General features: G+C 34.3%; 2 protein-coding genes across 3 annotated transcripts; one reads left to right on the top strand and one right to left on the bottom strand.

The window, feature by feature from the left end:
* Positions 1 to 2,109: 2,109 nt before the first annotated feature.
* LOC105361873 (homeobox protein 5) lies at positions 2,110 to 13,593 on the top strand. Its single transcript, XM_011499159.1, has 16 exons — positions 2,110 to 2,337; positions 3,505 to 4,183; positions 4,245 to 4,440; positions 4,518 to 4,598; positions 4,695 to 6,176; positions 6,266 to 6,514; positions 6,703 to 6,804; positions 7,179 to 7,283; positions 7,680 to 7,824; positions 7,902 to 9,880; positions 9,983 to 10,810; positions 10,893 to 11,102; positions 11,607 to 12,070; positions 12,163 to 12,406; positions 12,495 to 12,600; positions 12,694 to 13,593. The coding sequence occupies exons 3-16, from the start codon at positions 4,333 to 4,335 to the stop codon at positions 13,242 to 13,244; spliced, it is 6,654 nt and encodes a 2,217-aa protein (XP_011497461.1). The 5' UTR covers positions 2,110 to 2,337; positions 3,505 to 4,183; positions 4,245 to 4,332; the 3' UTR covers positions 13,245 to 13,593.
* A 4,365-nt stretch (positions 13,594 to 17,958) lies between these two features.
* On the bottom strand, positions 17,959 to 21,023 carry Mpcp1 (Mitochondrial phosphate carrier protein 1). Of its 2 annotated transcripts, none has more exons than XM_011499158.1 (6): positions 20,734 to 21,023; positions 20,455 to 20,655; positions 19,443 to 19,603; positions 19,126 to 19,362; positions 18,534 to 18,830; positions 17,959 to 18,247 (listed from the first exon to the last, which is right to left on the bottom strand). In XM_011499158.1, the coding sequence occupies exons 2-6, from the start codon at positions 20,594 to 20,596 to the stop codon at positions 18,020 to 18,022; spliced, it is 1,065 nt and encodes a 354-aa protein (XP_011497460.1). In that variant the 5' UTR covers positions 20,597 to 20,655; positions 20,734 to 21,023; the 3' UTR covers positions 17,959 to 18,019. The 2 variants fall into 2 exon arrangements, with proteins under 2 accessions (XP_011497460.1, XP_011497459.1); XM_011499157.1 differs by having other exon boundaries at positions 20,752 to 21,023.
* Between the last annotated feature and the right edge of the window lie 614 nt (positions 21,024 to 21,637).

The raw sequence follows: 21,637 nt of genomic DNA, 5'->3' as shown, positions 1-21,637 counted from the left end.
AAAATTAGCCTAACTTTATAAACATATTTACGGCTAGAACTGCGTAATCAGCACTTATTATCGTGTTATGTCTTATTATAGACTATTAATGTTTATTTATTATAAATTGAATGAAAATGCACTTGATGTAGTGGGATAAGTAAGTCCGAGGAGATATGAAATGTTTAAAAATAAATCTGTCATTAATATATTTGATAGTATTAAACTGTGTGCAATTCTTAAATAGTTTAAATAATTTTATGTAGAGACAAAGTAAAAATGTTGATTCGAAGCAAATGGAAAAGTGTAGAAAAGTTTGTAAAAAGTAAATATTAATGTATTTAATATGTATAATGTAAAAATGATGGGGTAGATATAATGCGGTAAATGAGTGGGAAAATTATAGGAATGAAAAATATGTGGAGCTTAGGAAAGAAGATTTTGAGAGAAAGATACAAAAGGAAAATAAAAAAGTATACAGTATTTATTGATGGAAAACGAAATTTTATTCAATAAATAAGTATAAGATTAGAAAGGAGAAGAGAGTTTAAATAATATAACAATTAATATATAAAATTCACGCTATAGTTAGATTTAATAAAGATAAGTCATATTGGAAGTGGAAGAAAAATAATTTTCAATTACTAAGTAAAAGGAAAAACCAGTTAAAAATGAAGAATGCATAATAAATAATAAGTGCGTGAAGATATAAAGTAAAGGAAGAAAATGAAAAATAGAGTCTGAATATTGTAGCCTGTATCAATGATTAAATAGATGAATAAATCTAATTGACATTTTTGTAAATTTTTAGTATTTTTATAATACTAATTAGCTTTTATAATATAAATGGCTTTTCGATTATATTAATAAAAGCACCCGTACGAAAATTTGTAAGAAAAAGTAGTATTAATCGATGTAAAAATCTTCCTAAATCTTGTTAAATATCAACTTAATAAGTACTTTATATCTCGATTATTTTGAGAAACATACTAATTTGACTCGATTAACATGAAATTATATATTCTTTAAAAATTTTGTTCATGACTCTAGTAAGACGAACCGTACGAGTTGTATGTCTGAATATTTTTATGGATGTATGGTTTGTAAAAGCCACGATAATATATGTATCATAGATGGTCCGCAACAAGTATGGGAACCCGAATTTATTACATCATACGAGCGAAATGTTCCTATGAGAAACTTTTAAATGGAAGGGGAATTAGCAGCGAGTTTGGTGTGCGTGCGCGCGCGTGTGAGTATGTGCATATGTGCATTTGGATGTGCGCGCGCGTGCATGCGTAAAAAATAAAGAGCGAAAGAGAAAGAGGATTTAAAAAAGAATTATTTTCTTTTTAATGTTGAAGATCTATAAAATTAAAGATATTTCAATTTTATGTTAATGTCTGTCTCTACTCGAAGCATTTAAAGCAACGAAAAAAAAAATTCATAACGAATGAACGAATGAAGTTTTTATAAATGCAGGTAGTTCCAGAATGAAAACACCGTAAGTTCGATCTACATGCAATAAGTACACTATGGTGCTATTTAGACAGCCGGAGAATAACGGACGTAAGTAGTGTGCGTACAGTATGTAATGTATAGTGACTACGAGACTAGTGACAATAAGATTCGCGAACGGACTTTACGCAGCTGTTTGCCGTTCCGGGAACTTTATGAGTTGTGCCAATGGCAGCAATGACAAGTTTGTGATGGCCGTTGCCAGCTTACGGGAAAACGCGTTTACGTGAGATTATCGAGTGATCCACGAGTGACAAGTTGCTTGTGTCGATTAGTTTTAAGCGTCAATTCGCAGTGAAGCCGTCAGCCAAGTCGACAAAGTGTAAAAAGGGTGGGTTGTGCTGTTAGTGGTAAAACATCAACCTTCGGAATCAGTCCCGCGATCTGCCGGATCTTCTATTGCCTGCGTCTCGCGCTTCGCGCTACCTCGCGCTTTTGCAGCCGCGCACTCGGCCTTGGCGCCTCTCTCTCACTCACTCCCTCTCACTCTCTTTCTTTCTCTCTTCCTCCCTACCTCCATCCCTCTCTCTCTCTCTCTCTCTGTCTCTCGATCTCTCTTACTTTCTCTCTCTGTCTTTCACATATTCTCGCTCACTCATCACACATACACGTACTCTCTCTCTCTCTCTCTCTCTAATTCCTTGCCTCTCGGTTTAGCGCGTGCGAACGTACCATTACCGCCACTGATTGTAACGCCAGACTCCAGTGTTTTGTGCTTACGAGTTGCGTGTGCTGATGTGATAGTTCGCATCTCGCGCGGCGCGCCGCCACACATACATGTACATCGTACTGTTCAAGCGCGTTGTGCAGCTGCTGCCAAGGCACCCATATCTGCACCTTGTGAGTGTCATCCTCCTTGTAGTCAACGTCTTCGTTGCTGTCGTCGAAACATATAGTTGGATATCTGGTCTTTACCTTTTCTTTTGTTTACGCCTTGTCACCTCTCTTTGGGTGTCTCTTGCATTCTCTCTCTCTCTCTCTCTCTCTCTCTCTCTCTTGTGTTTTCTTACTCTCCCCAATTCGCTTTTCTTTCTCTTCATTTCTCTCTCTCTCTCTCCTCCTCCCTCTTCATCCCGTCCTTGTTTGTTCTTCGTGTCTCTTTCTCTCCTTTTCCTACCCTCTCTCCTATCCCTCTCTTTCTGTCTCTCTCTGTCTCTCTCTCTCTCTCTCTCTCTCTCTCTCATTTTCTCCTACCGTCTTTCTCTCTATATAATGTGCACTCTGCAGATTCGCGTACGTGCGTGCGTGCGCGCGCGTGCCTATGTGAGCGCATGTAAGTGGGAGCTTTGTTGTGTGTACATATATAGATATTGTATACTTGCGCGTTTGTTGTAACAACTGTGACGTTGTGTCTGCCTTGAATTGAAAAAAGATGATACTGTTGGAAAACAATGCATCTTCCAGTGAATCCTCGAGTGTTTTTGATGTAAATAACGAATGTGGGTAAATGGAGGAAGGGAAGCCTGTCGCGTGTACGTTTACGCGCGCGCACGCTCCTGTAGTGCGCGCGCGCGCGTGAACACTCGATCGCGCGCGCGCGCGCGTGTGTGTGTGCGTGTGAGCCTTGCCCCGACCCCCGATGGCCCTGACTCCCGAGACTCGATACTCTCGAGATTTCAGTCCTGAGACGGTGAAACATCTTGTATTCATATAGGTGCACGCGTACACGCGAGGCATTTCCTAATCATCGGCCGCGCTACGACTTATAACCTCAATTCTTTAAATTTTTCCAGCTGGTAATCTTTACTATCGATGCAAGTGTTTTGAGCACACAAAATTAATTTTGCGGTTATTTTTGGCCTTTTTCATATGTAATTTGAATAAGATTTACAAAAACCGCATGTACTCACTTTGCTGACTCTTTAAATTCATTTGATTTCTTTGCTCCTAACAAATTGGAAGGATCCATCATTTTCCAATGAACATTACTCGTAACATTTTCATTCAAAATATTTGTTATTTTTCTAGTATTTTCTGTTTTTCAATTGATATTCTTTTTTGTTGCAGTACAGTCACACTCGGCAGATGCATGCTTCATAATTGGCTTCACCTTGTTCCATACAAAGATCTCAACCTAGGATGAAATGTTCAGAAGCTACTTATCCTTATTACTTCCTGAAACAATGCCTACCAAATACTTTTGGCTTCTTGACTTAGGATAGTTCACAGCAAAATGGTTAATATTAGTAACAATGTGAAAAGTAATTAGCCATCAATAGTTTTTAACTACGAGAATTAATTTATAAAGTATAGCCATTATACCATCGTTTGTTTGGAATGATATTGTTATACCAATAGTATATATTAAGTAGTGTGTATAAATGGGTGAAATTTATAAGCAAATGCACTTGAGCAACAAGTTACAATGTAAACATTACTCCACAGTCTACCTGTTTTTTAATGGATAATGTACTTCATGGAAGAAGATGTTAAACAAATTGATATTTAAAATGTGCAAGTGTGGTTTTAATCAAAAGAGAGATGTAGCAGACTTCTGTATTAGTGTTTGTGATAGTAGTCCTTGATAAGGGAATGCTTGTAAGAATACAACGACCAGTAGGAGTATCTACAGAAACTACATGCATGTCAGGAATAGGCAATCTTGGACGTAAACGCGTTGAATGGCGTCGCAACGCCAACATAAAAATCAATCAATTTCTCTTTCCAAGAAGTATTAGCCTACAAGGTTGGTATATGTTAATAAAACAATTTGTGATTATATTAAATGAAACATTGTATTTATATAGGCATACAGTTAGAGAAAAGTTAAAAAATATAATAGGGGAACTATAAGGTAGCTAAACGCTGCCCAGAGTTTCGAGGTGCTGCGTGGGCATGCAGCAGCCTCAGTCACGCCCTCTCCTCGGGGACTCTGTATCCTCTACAACATCCCCAACAGCACGTCGTAATAATAATCCTGTTGCAGTCCTTACCCAACAACAAGTAATTTACAAAGTTTAAAAATAAATATCAGAATCTTTTGATTTACTTATGTTATATTATTTTATATTATTTTTCAGTTACAACAGTTACAACAACTGCAATCACAAAATTCTGGTCCTCAGTCTGTGACATTTACTCTACAGCAACCATCTGGTGGGGTTAGTATTGATGTATATTAAAATATTAGAATTATTTATAAATGCTTTGTTATTCACATGATATGTATTTTATTTTTAAAATATTTTTGTATTTAGAATCAAGAGCAAACAAGTGGATCTACAGCTGGAAATCACATACTCTATGTTAACCAGTTGAACCAGTTAAATCAAGGTCCCATTAATCCTTCTGGGACTGGTATGGGCCTACCCCCGGCCACCCCCACTTTTGGGGTGGGCCTTAATATGGGACTGCCTTTATCACTTTTAAATACAAATCTTACGTCATTAACTTCAAATGCCATAACAACATCAAATCCGTTGCTTAATTTAAGCCTTCCCAACATTAATTCGGGTCTAACAGCAATAAATTCTAGCATAAATCAATTAAGTGCTTTAGGCACAAATCTTAACTCAAATTTACCATCGGACAGTATTAGCAATGGGTTATCGAATCTTGGACAAGATTTATCTGGTATGAACTCTGGCATAAATCAATTAAACACATTAAATTCTACTAGTATCAGTTCTGGACTCTCTAATATCAGTGCAGGGCTTACAAGTGTTAATCCAAATCTAACGAGCTTAAATACAACTGCAATAAATCAAAATCTTGCCACTATTAATGCAAATTTAAATGCAACAAATTCCGGCGCATCTACTTTGAATACTCTTAATTCTAATATAAATTTGTCCACCAATAACATAAATTCAGCTCTAAATCAGCAAAGGCTTAATAGACCATTGAATGCTATTGCAAATTTCAATTCAACAAGCAGTAGTACACAATTTCCTTTCCAAACGATTCAGAGTATACAAAGTATTGCTCCCCACATAGTTGGTTCCAATATTGCAAATGTAAGTTCTGCTATATCGCAGAATCAAAATAGTAATATTACTTCAACTGTACAGTCGACAAATTCTGGATCTTCGAGTGCTACTAGTACATACACTAGTACTTGTAGTGGACCAATCCTTGCCACAACTAGCAATGCTGCTCATGGAGCAAGTACTAATCAACAAATAAATGTATCTCAATTTGGAATTATGAGCTCTAATATGCCAAATGTTATAACACCGCAAGTTAGTACAAATGAATCTAATCCAAATTCTTCGATTGGTGCTGGATTTCAACGTCAGTTTTCAAATCAAAATTTGAGTCAATCTACTGGTACAAATCAAGCTTCAAATTCAGTCATTCCTAATATAAAAACAATGCAGGGTATTCAAAATCAAACGAGTACCTCACCAGGTAGTCCATTTTCAATACCAATGAAAAGTCCAGCATCTAATATTGCTCCGCCAACTCCAAGTCCCAGTCCAAATAGATTATTACTTAGAAGTCCTGCGTCTAATTCTATTCAATCAAGAAATAGTCCAAGTCCTGTTTCTGCTGGAACAGCTAATACGAATTTTGGAATGCAGCTACAAAGTCCAATGCAAAGTCCCATTAGCGTTGGTCAAATTCAAAGCCCAGTGCCCAGTCCTTATCCTCCTGCTAAAAGTCCTCACCATTTAGGAGCTGGAACAACTTTAAGTAATAAAAGTCCTGCACCAGGAGGAAGTCCAGGTCCACCTGTTGTAAGATATTTTTATTACTAATATATCGCTGTAATAAACATAAAATTAATAAACATACATTAGAAAAATTTTTAAAATAAATCATTTAGGTGCGACCCAATACTCCAATTTTACAGCAAGGTATGCAAGTTTTACAAATAATTCATGGCACTCCTCAAGGATATCAACAGGCACCTCAACTAGTTACCCGAACTCATTTGTTTGGTAATCAGCAAATTCAAATAGCTGCAGCAACTAAGCCTAATAAGCAGCCACCTCAAATACTACCAAAACCACCATTGCAACAGGCAAATGTTGGTCAGCAAAAACAGCGTGTGACTACCACTATAACAAATCAGGTATTAATTAATATAAGTAAAATATTACCAGTAAAGTGTCGTTAAGTATTATGTGTCAATAAAGTGTCATCAGTTTACATTATCTAGATTACTAATCAGGTTAATAAAATATTATTTTCAAAATAAAATATGTACTTTGTCTCTGTCATTTTTTTTTATTTATAAAATCAATAATCTTACTTGTGTAGGTAACCCAACAATCGCAACCTCAACTCGTTTTAGCAGGCCCTCAACCAAATCCACCAACAGCTACTATGATACCGACTGCTCAAGGTCTTCTTTTGAATCAGGTTATTATTTTATAATTACTGTCATTGCTAGCATGTTTATATTAGTACGCTTGCAATTTCATATTAAATACAAAACTTTAATGCTCATTTTTTCATGCTTTTAATTTAAGTGTTCAAGTACTAGATCAATCCATTTATTCATAAAAAAAGCTTATCATTAAAATTCTAATAAACTCCATGTACATCTTCATTACTTTTCGGCCTAATATATTACGGATAATTTTTAAATATAATATGTTTACATGCGCATTTTTTCTGAGCATCAGAGTTTCATTACCGAACTCAAAAACAAACCAAAATAAAAAAAGAATCTGCGTCGAATTTAACGCGGGGCATCGTAATGTTTTTTTTTTTATTATTCGCTTTGGTAATAGGTATTGCCGTCTACTGGACCAGTAATCGTACAGCAGCAACCAGGTGGCGTTCAGCTGATTCTTAGGACTTCAGCAAACGCCCAACAACAAACACATACTGCACAGGTGATGGTTTCATCCAATCGCACATTCATAATCATGGCCTAACATTTCTTGCGCAAATATTCTTTATTGTTCATATTAACTTCAACTTTAATAATAAATACAATTGGCAAGTATGAAGAACATTCATTGAGCTTTTCATGTGCTTTATATGCTATTATGCAGAACTATTCACAAACATTAAAATATTTTCATACATTTCTATTAAGGTTAATCTTAAAAAATTTGTTAAGAATCTATGAAGAAGTAATTTAATACTCAATACTGCATACACTAGGATTTCTTAATGGGAGGTAAAGGAGGAGAGCTGTAAAAAGCATTGACTAGATCAACGGTTAAATATATCTTTTAAAATAGACATACAAACATTTTTTTAATTATTTGCCTTATATGTTACAGTTAACACAGCAGCAGTTAGTAAGAGTTGTTACTGCACAAGGTATGCAATTGCAAGGTCTTGCGCCGACCTTTTTTGCTGTACCCAATGGTTTTCCTTCTTCAGCACCACCAGTAATTAGGCATACACCTTCTAGTCCAGCTCCTCGTAAGTGACTCAAATTGATTTAATTATAATTTTTTAAGTCTAAGCTACTCTAAAATTGAAAAATATTTTTTCAATAGCGAATTCAGGGAATAATGGTTCAATAGTAATACAAAATACAATGGTGCAAAATTCACAACCACAAATAACACAAAGTACTACGATTAATGCATCTGCAAACGTTCAAAATGCACAAACTCTTATCGATCAGAGCTTGCTACCTCCACCAAAGAAAAAAGCTAAGAAAAAGAAGAAAGCAAAGAAGAAAGATGAAGAGCCACCAAAACTGGATCTTGCTAGCATTATGAAAATATCAGGCATCGGAGATGACGATGATATTTTTGACAATGATCTCACAACAGAAGTTGAAGCATCGCCTCATTCTCAAGTGGAAGTAAGCCCTGTGCAAAATTCACCTCTTGTATCAATGCCAAATACTTCTGTTCAGCAAAATGTGGTTCAAGTACCTGTTTCAAGTACGACAAATGTACTTCAAGCAAACCCCACGCAAGAAAATTACAATTCAAGTCATTTAGTCGCACAAGTTCAGACACCTGTACAAAATGTCATTTCGGGACAACTAAGATTAGCCATTGGTGAAGATGGTAGAGTCGTACTGCATCACACACCAGATCCAAATCAGCCTGAAATCGATCAAGCAACTGCTCAAGCTTTAATAAGATCTTTAACTCAAAGTGGCGGTCAGAATTCTCAAATTATTTCTCAACTTTTGCAAGCTCAGTCAATGTTACAAACATCACAAAATACAGCTAATAATAGGCAGAAATTTGTAAAATCACCTGTATCTAATACTTTAACAACGGGATCACCCTTAACAAGTCCATCGAGTTCACAAACATCAATAGTCAATCCACAACAAATCCATCTTAATTCTAGTTCAGGCAATATGCAAAATTTTAATGTTGCCAACATTGCACAAAATCCTCAGTCTATGTTAACTGCTACGGTACAAGCATGTAATGCTCACTCTACTGTTAATACAAGTTCGCAAAATTTAGGTCAATCAGCAAAAAATATTGTTGTTTCAAGAAAAGTATTTGATGCTAAAAAACAAACTATTGTTGACGTTAAATCTACAACTTGCCAAAAGACTAATATACAAAGTGCCCGATCGATAGGACCAAATCAAATGATCACTATCAATCAACAACAAGCTAGTAATATTCAACAAGCAAAATGTAATCAAACAAGAGTTCGGAATACCTCTATCAATTTAAATCAACAACAAAATATTAATAAACAAATGGGAACTCAAATTCAAAAGCCTGTGCAAAGCTGTACAACTATTCAACGTAATGTTCAGTTAGTAAAAAATAGTCAAAATCAGTTACAACAAATAAGTATTCAAGATGATGGCTCTTTTGTGCCTCAAAATTCATCTATATATCATCAGAATGTTGCCCAACAAGTATCTGCATCTCAAACTGTCCAGACACAAAATGTACAGCACATATTTGAACAGAATTTGCAACAAAATGTTGGCACTACATTACAAAGAGCATCGAGTGATGGTGTTAAAATTGAATCAATAAATGTTGTTCAACAAAGTAGTACTGGTAATCTTCAACAACCACCGCAGCAGCAAACTGTTAATCTTCTTCAACAAAATATTGGCAGTAATATTCAGTCAATCGAACAGAATTTACAATTTGGTAATGATTTGCAGCTTTCACAGCAACAAAATATGCAACAGGCAAGTGCAAATAATGCAAGGCCACAAAAATTGAAGTCAGTCAATACAAGTCCAGCAAATAATCAATCATTTGAACTTCAAAATCTCCAAGCGAACATCTTGATTTCAAACTCCCCCTGTCCTACGCAACAGCAAGAGCAACAAAAAACAGAAACACAAAATATATGTAATATGAATTCTTCTGCAGCATCGATATTAAATAGTGCGCCGAAAATAACTCCAGAAATATTAAATGCTTTAAGTAACTTAAATCCCAACGATCAACTTTTGATTGCTAATGCTAATGGACAGATGCAAGTGATTAGTCAGCAATTGTTACAGCAGTTTTTATCAGGACAATTCAATGCCCAAGCTCAAGCCCAAGCCCAAGCCCAAGCCCAGGCTCAGGCTCAGGCTCAGGCTCAAGCCCAAGCTCAAGCTCAAGCCCAAGCTCAAGCACAAGCCCAGGCACAACATCAACATCAACATCAAAATCAAACACAAACACAAAAAATAGTTATAGGCGATCCAGATTCCAACAATCCAAATTTACAAGAGGTACAGATCAATACACCAACGAGCCAAATAATAGTAAATAGTTCTGGTGGAGCTCCTACGATACAAAATAATATTCAAAACATTGTTGTACAAGCCGCACCGACACAAATGCCACAACAAATACAAATCCAAAATTCTGGCTTTCCAAGTCAGTTTATCGATAATTTAAATCAGCAACAAATTCGCAATCTCGGTAACAGTGCGGTGACGAATCAGAATGTGAATCAAAGTTGTGTCCCCAAGAAAGCAAAAATGGTTAAACGAACGAAAGTGTTGACAGTGTCTCAGCAAACAGGAAAATCTGTGAGTGTTTCGCGCCCATTGATCGTCACAACAGCTACAGCTACAACAACGACTACAACAACAACAAGCGTTTCTTCGCAACAGAAGCTAGAGACACCTAATAAAATGCTAAATTTCCTAGCGCAAGTTGTCGATAGCAATAAGAACGAGTCACCACAGCTCGTTACTGTTAATGGACCACTCACTTCCCTGTCCCCCAGTTGTCAAGTGCCTATTTTATCAACTGGTCAAGTCGTCCAAAGGGTACAAACCATACAGTTGAGTTCACAAAAACAACAGATGCTTACTAGTAATCAAGCTCAAATTCGGACTATTTTGGCACGAAAAACTAATTCTCAAGCAGATCAGCTTGTTTTGACCAAATTATATCAAGAGCAGGCGCGAATTTTGGCTAGTGGTAAGATTATCAGTAGTACTTCACACCCGATTAACAGTGTAAGTTCCATACTATGTTTTGTTATTGTATTTTTACATTCAAAATCGAATGATCGTACTTCATTGGCCTCTATATGTATAGGAATCCGAGACTACTATAAGTGTGAATGTAGTATCTTCAAGCAGTTTGACATCATCGAGTACCATTGCTCAAACGGCATGCAAAAGTCAGACATCAACGGCTCAGACTCAAACTCCAGTATCAACTCATACCTCAATAGTAGTAGCGAATTCGCAAAATGTTAATTTAACTACGTCGTCTCCTAATAACGTATATCTACCCAATATTGCTGTAAGTAGACAAAACAAAATTATATCAAAATTAACTGGCTTATTTAATTAAAAGTGGGCGAAATTTAATTAATTATATAGTGAAAATTGTGCATACACGCGTTTTGATAATATTGTTATTTTTTATATTTTACTTAGTTTAATAGAATATAAGTAAAGGAAGCAAAGTGTATTAATATCTGAATATTAAAAATAATATCTGAAAATTAAAAATAAAAAAATTCGTGCCTTTTTACGTTAAAAAAGAAAATCAGAAATATTTGTAAAATTGTACGCAGGAATAGTTTGATATTTTATTTAAAATAGTCTCCGAATGTTAATTTGATCTAACTTAAGATACCCGAGTGAAACTGACTAAAATAATGCATAACTGATCGAACAATGAAATTAGATATTAAAGTAAGATTTTTATTAATATCAATATCATGTCGATGAAAAATCGATAAATCGATGAAGTGGTGGCAAATAAGATGTAAAATATTGATTTTGTCTTCCTGCTTAGCAGACTCAACGGGTGCAAAGTCCGCAGTTAGCAACTTCAATAAAGCAGCCGCAGCAACAGCTTCAGCAGCAACAGCAACAGCAGCAACAGCAGCAGCAGATTGAAGCTCAATCCGATAATGGCTCGGCACTTGTTCCGTCCAGCTCGAGTACAGACAGTTTCGATAGTTCCCGAGCAATGATAGAAGCTCAGCAAACGCAATGCCAAAGCGATCCCGTGGACATTAAGCCGAACATAGGAGCATTGAGTCCAAGTATTAAGCAAGAACTCGCTTCTCCGATTGGATTGCAGTGTCAGAATACTTCGCCTGCGGGACAGGTGATGTCTCCTCGAATGGCCGGTAAATCTCAACAAAGTTCCCAAAGCAAGCTTTTGAGCCCCGATAATCCATCGTCGAGTCCAAGGCAAGGCGTTAAAAGAACATCAAGCTCCAGTCCTGTGCGTCGACAAGTCAATAGAAACGATCTGTGAGTTCTCATTGCCACAACTCCACCACTAAGAGTGATATTTATCCACAGCGGTATTAATTTTATTCGGGCGTTTAAAAATTTTGTTGTAGATTCGAACAACAATTGAAGATTGATCAAAATGGTGCAACGAATCCCGACGTCAATACGCCCTTCCAAAGTAAACGCGATGCCTGCAAGCGTCTCGTCAGGTATCATTGTTTCAACGAGCAGGTGCTTAGCTCCAAGGATCTGGAAAAGGCCGACGAGATTTTCGAAGAAACAGCCAAGCATTTGTTAAGTAAATTTAATTCAATGATGAACAAGTACACGTATCTCTTGATAATGGAGAGCATGGTAAGAAATAATTTTAGCGAATTGTTGGAAAGGCTAGGCGATCGACAGGGGAGTCAATAGAAAGACGAATTTTTTATAATTTTTTTAGCGCGAGACCAGAACGTCCGAGCTTATGATGATCGATCGCATGATCGTAAACGAGGAGCAGGTGACGTTGAATAGGTTGCGCGAGCAGGAGGCCAAGGCGACAACGGGTAAGGGATCGGCTTTCGAAGTAATGCAAAGCAGGCGACTTTTATCTCCGTAGGTTCGAAATAATAATAATACTATGAATTATATTGTAGAAGACGTGAAGCCGGAGGAGAAACTGCTGGTGCCGAAGCTCGAGCCAGGTGCTGATTCGGAAGCGTGTACGGAACCGAACGCGGAACTGGCGCCCGAGAACGATCTCGGAGCCTCGGTGAAGCTCGAGCTTGATATGGAGGTGGGTTTGGGCAAATCAGCGGCCGATTACGACGAGTGGCTCGAGATCCAGAAGGAACTCGGTGTGTACGCCTCAACGGAGCTGGGGCTGGGTAGCAAGTGCCGGGGCAAGGCGGGTAGAGCCCGAGCGAATGGCGAGGCCCGGCCGGCGAGCGAGGCAAGCGCCTCCGAGCTCGAGCGCGATCTGCTCGAGGACACGGAGAGCCTCGATGGCCTGGCTTTGTATGCGCAAGCTGGCCAGTGTCCCGCGCAGGTGGTCGAGCGGCCCGAAGAGCATGACGACATCACCGCCCAGGTGCAGTCGGCCATCGATAGCATCCTAAGCTTGAAGAAGCCCGCGGCGACCCAGCCGCCGCCCGACGAGCCGAGCGACAAGCTGTTGGATCAGGCGGTGCGCAGCATCCTTGGCTCGTGACCCTCCTCTAGCAAGGTTTATTAAAGCCAAGCATTCGACGTCTGTGCGCCGACGCCCTTTATCCGCCATTGCCAATAATAGCGCTCTCGGCCTTTATACATATGCGCGCGGCTCGCGGGGCTACTTTCTATAAACGGCCTTCGCTTTAGCACGTACTCGTGTCGTTAGATAGTTAACTTATCGGCTCGGACATAATTCCCGAGCAATTTTTAATGTAATTTTGTAAAAAAGATCTATTTAAAAATGATTTATTCCAATTTAAGTCGCATCACATTAGTACGTAAATTTAAAGGTAAAGAAATTATGGCGTATATAAAGTGAAATTCGAATACTTAAAGAAATTTCGGACGGGTTGATGAATTGTACATATGTTTTTAATATGTATTATTATTATTATTATTATTATTATTATTATTATTATTATTATTATACTTTACCATTATTGTTATCGAGATTTATTCTCAGAATAATTGTAAACTGCAACAATTGTACATTTTTTGCATCGCACTTAAATCGCGATCTCTGGTATAATAAATAAAGATAGCAGAGACTGCTATGAAGTGAGAAGAATTAAGGATGATTAAAGATATTTTGGAAATAATGTTCTGATCGAGGGAGTTGAGGAATAAGACACGTAAAACTAGTCCAAGAACGTAATTCATTACTTCGAAAAATTTTGTAAGAACTCAATCTCCTGTATAATATATAGATTTGTACAATTTGAAGTTGCCATCATTTTGAAATGTAAGAGTTAAGTTTCGGCGAAATAAATTTCTTCGTTATTCATTTTTCATACTAATGGATTATGTAAAGAGTCATTCCACTGCTATGAGCTCTAAATTTTTAACATTGATTTTTATTTTTCGAATATATATGATTTTAAGAGTATGTTCACAAATGTTCAAGGTCAAATTGCGAAAGTAGAATGCATCATTGATAAGAAGTTTATATATTATATCAATTTATATAAAATCTTTAATCTCATTTCTCTCTAATATTATTCAATTTCCGATAGAATTAATTTTGAAAGAGATTTTTTAATCCGACCGATTTACAATTTATTTTAATATAATCTACCGTTTCTGAATCTGCCTGTCTTAGAAACCGGAAGCATTTTTCTAAATTATTTTTTCATTGTTTTTTAGATTACAAAAGATGAAAAGATAGTTGGATATTTGCGTTATCAATCAATTTTGTTATTCCTATATTATTAATTCTTATTAATTTTAGCTCCTGTGATAATTAATACAAATTTTTATCAACAATATTATCTTATTTTTGTCTTATATGCATGGCTTTATTCACAATTGTATCTTTTGTAGAGATATATTATTATTACCCTTTAATAATTTACTATTTAAATGAAAGTGAACACACACGGATATATAAATAATTTAAAAAATACTTTTGTTTTTACGCAATGTAAAATAATGTAAGGCAATATTTAGTTCAAATGATGTTTTCTTTTAAAAAATGTGTTTGTTAAAGCGATATTAAACTACAGCGTATAACAGTGGCGGTGCTTTTTATAGAGAAACGAAAAGCTAAAGTTTACTATAAACACCTTACTGATTTACATTTAATCTTGACTCTTACATTTAGTTAAAAAATTGTTGTTCTATTCGTCGATAATTCTAAATTGCAAAAATCAAAGTTTGAAAAATGTATAATTTTCAAGTTCTTGAGTGGTTTGAACGTCTTTTTAGATAAAAGTTTGCACTTAGATAATGTTCAAGATGACGTTTTTAGATCGTACGTGTGCGGAAAAAGGATACTCGATGTATAGTTTTAATAAAACTTTATTGAATGTTTTTCAAACGAATGCGCGAAAATTTCTTATAATTATTTTAAATTTAAATTATTGTATCATCCTGAGTGCATTCTGAAGTTTGGGGCACTTTTAATTATATTGACGGGGGGGTTTTTTTTTTCTTCTCTTACGTATTATTTCTACTTGGAATCAATGCGTTTTAAATAATTGAACATCCTTTTTCAAAGCGCGGGTATGGAAGAATGCAGATATAACAAGTGAGCAGCTAATGCACACACGCACGCACACTTGTGGTAGCCCTCGATGTACACAGTGTACAAAGAATATTCTTCTGCTAAATAAAAATAAAACTTATCCAAGACTGACGTATATACTGATAATGAAATGCGAAATATTTGATGTAATAAAGAAACGAGTACCGTTCATTTGTACATAATATTTAATTACACTCTCGACGGCGGCGTGACTTATTACTTTATAAATGCGACAGGCTTTGACCGTAAGAATAGTACTTTAGTTCCTTTCAACAGTTTTCACATAATTTTTTTTATTTTTTTTTTTATTTTTATTTTTACCTTTATATATGCTCTCGGCAAATATTTGCTTTTTTCAGTCATTTATTGAACATACGCGAATGCACGCGTGCACACTACGCAAACACGCGCGCGCACATGCAGAGCAGACAGATAGAGAGAAAGAAAGCCGATTGCGCGATCTATACTTTCCGATAATGTTTGTACACGCGTCAATCGACAAATTGTAGACAAATGCATAATCGAACGGCACAATTCAAACTATTTAGCGAAAGCTATTATGTTCCTATGAGATGCAAAACAATTGTAGATACACTGTGATCCCATGGTAAGCTGCGGTATAGAGATAATATTTTTATTTAATTAGATATTTCGTCTTTTTTTCTTCCGCTTGGCAACATTTCAGAATAATAGTTTAATAATTAATTATCATTCTTTCGTGAACGTAAATTATAATGAATAAAATAAAAGAAATATTGGTAAAGCTCGCCAAGAAGAAACGAAGACGTACGCACGTCGAAATAAAATTTGTGTAGTTAAAGATTTTTAATAATTAATCCTATTAAGCCCAGCTTGCAACATATCCAAACTAATAAATTTTCATAGCTAAAAGTACCTGAATCATTCTAAAGTTTCACTAGGACACTTGCAGTCACTATGGACTATTTAACCAGTGTCAAAAGTTGAAGTTTCATAAGCGAGTCTATATTACACGATACATTTTTCAATGTTTTATCGCAATAACATTTAAAGAAAATGCAATAAGAATTAAAATAAAACAAATGATGTATATCAAGACTCATTGTATGCAATCAGTGTGTATGTTATTTATAGGTAAAGTACAAATTTTTTGGTACACGCACTGAAGTGTCGAACAATCGACGTTCATTTATTCCAAATTAAAAAAAGTAGTGGATTGTGTTTTCAAAACAATTATTATGCCGAAAGTAATGTAATCTTTCATAATGTGTATCTTTTTAGGAACATAAAGCAAGTACTTGGCAAGCTCGTTAACTTCCGAGACCTTACTTGTGTCCTCTGTTACGAGGAATATATGTACTATTTTCGTATTTATTCAACTGAAAATATAACTTTCATATTTTCTTTTTTGAATTACAATCGATAAAATAAACTTATACATACATTTTTATATATTATTTAAAACTTTTAATAAATTTGTAAATAAAACCACAATATTTATTTTACGCGTTAATTAAATTTTGTTCTCCTCGTCATGGGTAGATAAACTACTGTTTTGTCAACGTCTTTTTTCCTTCAAAGGTGCTTGCATTTAATGGCTATTATTTTTCCTTCATTCCGTACGATCATGCATAATATACAACATAATAAAGAAAATTTATTGGTGTGATATGTAATAATAATATCAGTATAATTGTAATACTAAAAAGAGCAAGTGTTTAGGTCAAATAGTTGAACTTGTACTATGGTAGTACTATGCTGGTTTCTTTTATTCATATCGTTATTTTAATGGTATGAATGAAATGAAAGCAAAAATCATCTCGTTTTAAAATATATAAGCAAAATTTTAATTCAATTATTTTATGGTGAACTAAATCTAATTAAATTTTCAAAGTACAACAATTTTAAAATGAAATAAGCCAATTAACATTTTATCGGTGGCATTCGTAAGCAATTTTATTCAAAAATTTAAAAAAAAACAGCAAGATTCATATTCCTTGAAGAAAAAAAAAACAGATCTAAACAATTTTTAAAATAATTGTAGATTACGCTTAGATTTTAAGAAACGGAACAAACGATAAGTGTTCACCTATTGTAAAACTATTCTCCTATTATTATTTAAATGTTTCTCAATAATTATTGTTGCGATGAATAATGCTAGGTACATGTAATAATAAGTATTATTATTGTACTATTAAAAACGAGTTGTTTCGTCTGTATATTAGATTTAAAATAAGAAAAAATAATTTTATAATAAAATACTAATTTGATCTAAGTCTTATTTCTAATTTACAACCCAATATGATTCAAAAGGTCAAGCAAGGATAGGTTAAAAAAAAAAAAGAAGCGTATGTTAAATAGTAGAACAACTCAATTGTTTATTTATATCGATCATCCTATTTACATGTTGACAATTTAATTTTTTCATGACATGGGAGTTTTAAATGTATTCAATTGATTTTATTAGTACAATACACTGATTACCACCCATTACAGTAATAATTACCTTTCGAAAATGAATAAAAACTTTAACTAAACATTAAATATCAATTGTAGGTTAAAATATTTATAAAAATTAGTTCTTGAATATTTAAAAAGGCAATTAAATTTACCTAGTTATTTTTTTTGCTAGTTTTTTTTCTTCAAATAATATTTTTAATTTATTTTTTGTATATATTGAAACATTAGGAAATTTGTCTAGTTTATTTCTTTCTCTAGTTTTTTTTTTTTTTTTTCAATTAGATGATGCATATTTAAAAAATACAGAATATTTATGATACTCCATATTTCTTCTTTAAAGATGCTGGCATTTCTGGTGGAGGAGGACGTGGCATGCGCAGCCACACCTTCACAGCATCATAAATAAACCATTGAGCAGCAGTAAGTGTACCAATCATAACGATTCTGGGTGCTAAGCCTTTCCACATGCCACCGAAACCTAATTTCTTTAATACATCAACGGCACTTGCTCCTTTTTCTTGATTTAATTTGGACACCACCTGATTAAATACACAAAATATAATATGTGATTATATATATATATATATATATATATATATATATAAATATTTATATGTACAAAATAAGATATGCATATAAATAAATTATTGTGATATAGAAAGAAGATTGCAGATATTAATATTTTCTAAGATAATACAAAATTTTCCATTAATATTTATAATTCCAAAAATTCTTTAAATTCTTTGAAGAGACATCTATCTTAATAATTATTATAAAAATTACAATTGAAAAATTTTTTTTAAACAATATATTTTTAAATATTACCGAATCAGCTGGGTGTGATACAACAGCACAGAAAACACCAGCAATATAACCAGCAGCAAATGTAACAAGTAATTGTTCTCCTTTGGTACAATCTTGACGTGGCTTAGGTACAACAAATTTATATAGTAGTTCAACGGTACGCTCAAAACAGGCGAACTTCATCATTGTATATGGAATTTGACGAAGCCATAAAGGTACCAGCCCTTTATAGAATCCAGATAAACCTTCTTCTCCATATATTTTTGGCATTGCCTCTCGTAATGTATTAGCAAAGCCAGGTGTGGTTTGTATTTTTACCTAAAACGAACGTATAATTGTAAAACGTTGTTTATAATTTATAATTACTTTATAAATAAATATCTTTATATTAGACAAATTCAATACTCTTGGGTGATTAATTATTGAAATTCCAATAGCTACTTTAATTAATAATTTATGAAATAACATTTACTTTAATAAAATTAATTCTTTTCATTTAATTACATATAAATTTGAAAAATCAATTGAAAGGAAATTGTAAAATAAAATGAAGGCAAAAGTATTTTTTATTCTTTTGCTTGCAAATACATTACATAAGAGAATTGTTATTTACCTTGGCAGCTTCAAATGGCGCTAATCCAATATCAGCGAAAAATTCAGCTGAAGCAGAAGATACCAAATACAACGATGTTCTGTATTCGTAAGACATTTCTTCACCAACTAAATTTGAATATTGTACTTTAAAGACTTCATAGAGTCCAAATTTAAACATTCCCTGAATGGAATACCCAAAGAATGTAGGAGCCCAGCCCTTTACTAAACCTTTAACACCATCTTCAGCACGCGTTACCTATAAAAATATATATAGAAAAAATATGTTTTCGACTAGATTGAAAATGACTTTCGATTGTAATATGTGTGTTAACTTACACGGAATCCATTTAATACAGACGTGTATTTTTGAGGATTTACTTGAATACGACACTTTACTAAATCCAGGGGAGTAACCATTGTGTGAGTAAGACCACATGATAAAATACCTCCTAGACCACATAACATAAAGTAGTGATTTGATCCAAATTCGCAGCTATCTGTAAAATAAAAACAAATATTAAATATTAAATAGATGCGAAATGAATTATTGAACAAAGTACTTGTATACGGTATTATATAATTTCATATTGTAAAATGCGATTGGGACAGTAATAATATGAAAATATAGGGATTACAAAATTTTAAAAATAAATATACATGAAAACTTATCGTTAAAGTCGTAGCGAAGACAAAAGTTATATTTATTGAATTAAAAAAAAGTGATTAAGAATTTGTGAAAAAGATTAACTGTGATAAGGTATTCGTCACTGGCGAATGCTCATTCATCTGGCACAAGTTCAAGATCATTGGTCGTTGCCTTGAGCCAATTCGTCTTCGCAAAATCATTGACGATGGGCGTGAGCGCGTGTCTATTTATTTTTACTCATACTTTTCGCGTCTTTCCAAGGCTAGGAATTCGGTATTAGTTAAACGGCCGTGCATATTTGTAACTTCATTTAACAAAATGGCGGTCATTATGCAACTTTACTATTGGATTTTTTTTCACAACTTGCCTTCCCTCTCTCTATTTCTTTGTTCCAATAATCAAGCAATTTGATAATTTATTGATACGAATAAGTGATGTTACATAAAATTTAGCATCTTTCTCAATTCGTATTATTCATAATATTGATAAAATTCATAAGCATGGTTGCCCTTGACATACGCTCGTGCACGATTAAGAGTATCTAAATGGTGAAAATATTTATCATTTTCAATGAAATTAAGCATGTTTCTTTTCAAAATTATTTTTACGCGTCTTTACGTAAACAAATATTTTTGGAATGGAAACAATTGACAATGACAAATAACAATGATAAAAGTGATCTTTTAAAGCACTGGAACTTACCACCGGGTAAAGCGCTTGCAGCAGAAATGCTCCGACCTGTGACAATTCCCTGATTGTCCAGTGCTTGACGTTTGTCTAGCTGTGCCTGACGTATGCCCCCGAAGGGATTCGACTTCGCTGCTTCCAGAAGTGAGGACCACATTTTGTCTTCCAACTTTCCCAAAATTTTACTGCTACCGGGAAGAGTGGGTCGAGTTCGATCTAACAAATAAATATAAATATCGTTATAAGATGTTTATATAATAAAAAAAAAAGATGCTAAGGTACGCTCGGCCGTGCCTTCTCAGATCCACCTACCGTGGTGGGTGGAAGGAAAGTGAAGTTGATCAACTTAGGGCTTGAATCGGCAGCACGAGATTTGATCCGCTAACACGAGCCTCTACTTTTGACGATCGAAACTCGACAGTTCCCTAGCCACAATTCTTCTTTATGTATACTATCGCCCGTCGTTACCTGTGTCTATATTTCAAATTTCGTGTTCGCTAAAGTTCGGAGTGTCTCGAATTTAAATTTAAAATCTAAACCGACACCCTACATATGCGACTGAAACTTCTGATTTCCACCCCTATGGCCCTGTCGTCGTTTCAATTTCCTTTTGCAAAATTATATTCTTGCGTTAAGATAATGTTTTTAATTAGCTTCTATCATAATTGCAGATTATTGAAATTATAATTTGCTACATTTATAAATAAGGTGGTGCTTGGAACTAAGTCGTCGAAGATTAATGAACTGTTGAAAAAAAAAACTGATCGCTACTTATCTACAAGAAAAACAAGAGAAAAAAAAAAAAAAAAAAAAAAAAAAAAATTGATTTTTTAACAATTACACGTCGATTGTGAATAATTTTTATAAATGTTTAACAAGCCGTTAGCGCGTTTTTCTTACGAATAAGGCGCATGCGTCAATATTAAAAGGTAGGAAAACTAAAAATATTAACGGCGTGAACAATCTTTAACCATTACATTTATTTGATGATAATGACAGATTATTTTCCAATAAAGATTTAAAACGTCAATGATAAAACATTCTCGTTATTTGTTTATTTTATTGAGCCTTATTATTTGTAGTATAATTATTAAAGTAAAATTTTAAATAATTGCAATAATGTTAAGTCAATAAAAATTAAATAAAAGTATTAATGATAATAAATAAAAATTAAGTTAAGATTTAAAAATATAATTTT

The sequence above is a fragment of the Ceratosolen solmsi genome, unplaced genomic scaffold (assembly GCF_000503995.2).
Source record: "Ceratosolen solmsi marchali unplaced genomic scaffold, CerSol_1.0 scaffold2, whole genome shotgun sequence".
Classification (NCBI taxonomy): domain Eukaryota; kingdom Metazoa; phylum Arthropoda; class Insecta; order Hymenoptera; family Agaonidae; genus Ceratosolen; species Ceratosolen solmsi.
The sequence above is the reverse complement of the archived record's forward strand: the minus strand, read 5'-3'. Positions and strand labels throughout refer to the sequence as shown.

Excerpts from the sequence above, each read along its gene's own strand:
- Mpcp1 (XM_011499158.1), bottom strand. The coding sequence starts at position 20,596 with ATGTGGTCCTCACTTCTGGAAGCAGCGAAGTCGAATCCCTTCGGGGGC. Across the intron at positions 19,363-19,442 it reads CTGTATTAAATGGATTCCGT|GTAACGCGTGCTGAAGATGG; the intron begins GTAAGTTAACAC and ends ATATTTTTATAG. Across the intron at positions 18,831-19,125 it reads CGCCATTTGAAGCTGCCAAG|GTAAAAATACAAACCACACC; the intron begins GTAAATAACAAT and ends CGTTCGTTTTAG.
- LOC105361873 (XM_011499159.1), top strand. The coding sequence starts at position 4,333 with ATGCAGCAGCCTCAGTCACGCCCTCTCCTCGGGGACTCTGTATCCTCT. Across the intron at positions 6,177-6,265 it reads GAAGTCCAGGTCCACCTGTT|GTGCGACCCAATACTCCAAT; the intron begins GTAAGATATTTT and ends TAAATCATTTAG. Across the intron at positions 6,515-6,702 it reads CTACCACTATAACAAATCAG|GTAACCCAACAATCGCAACC; the intron begins GTATTAATTAAT and ends TTACTTGTGTAG.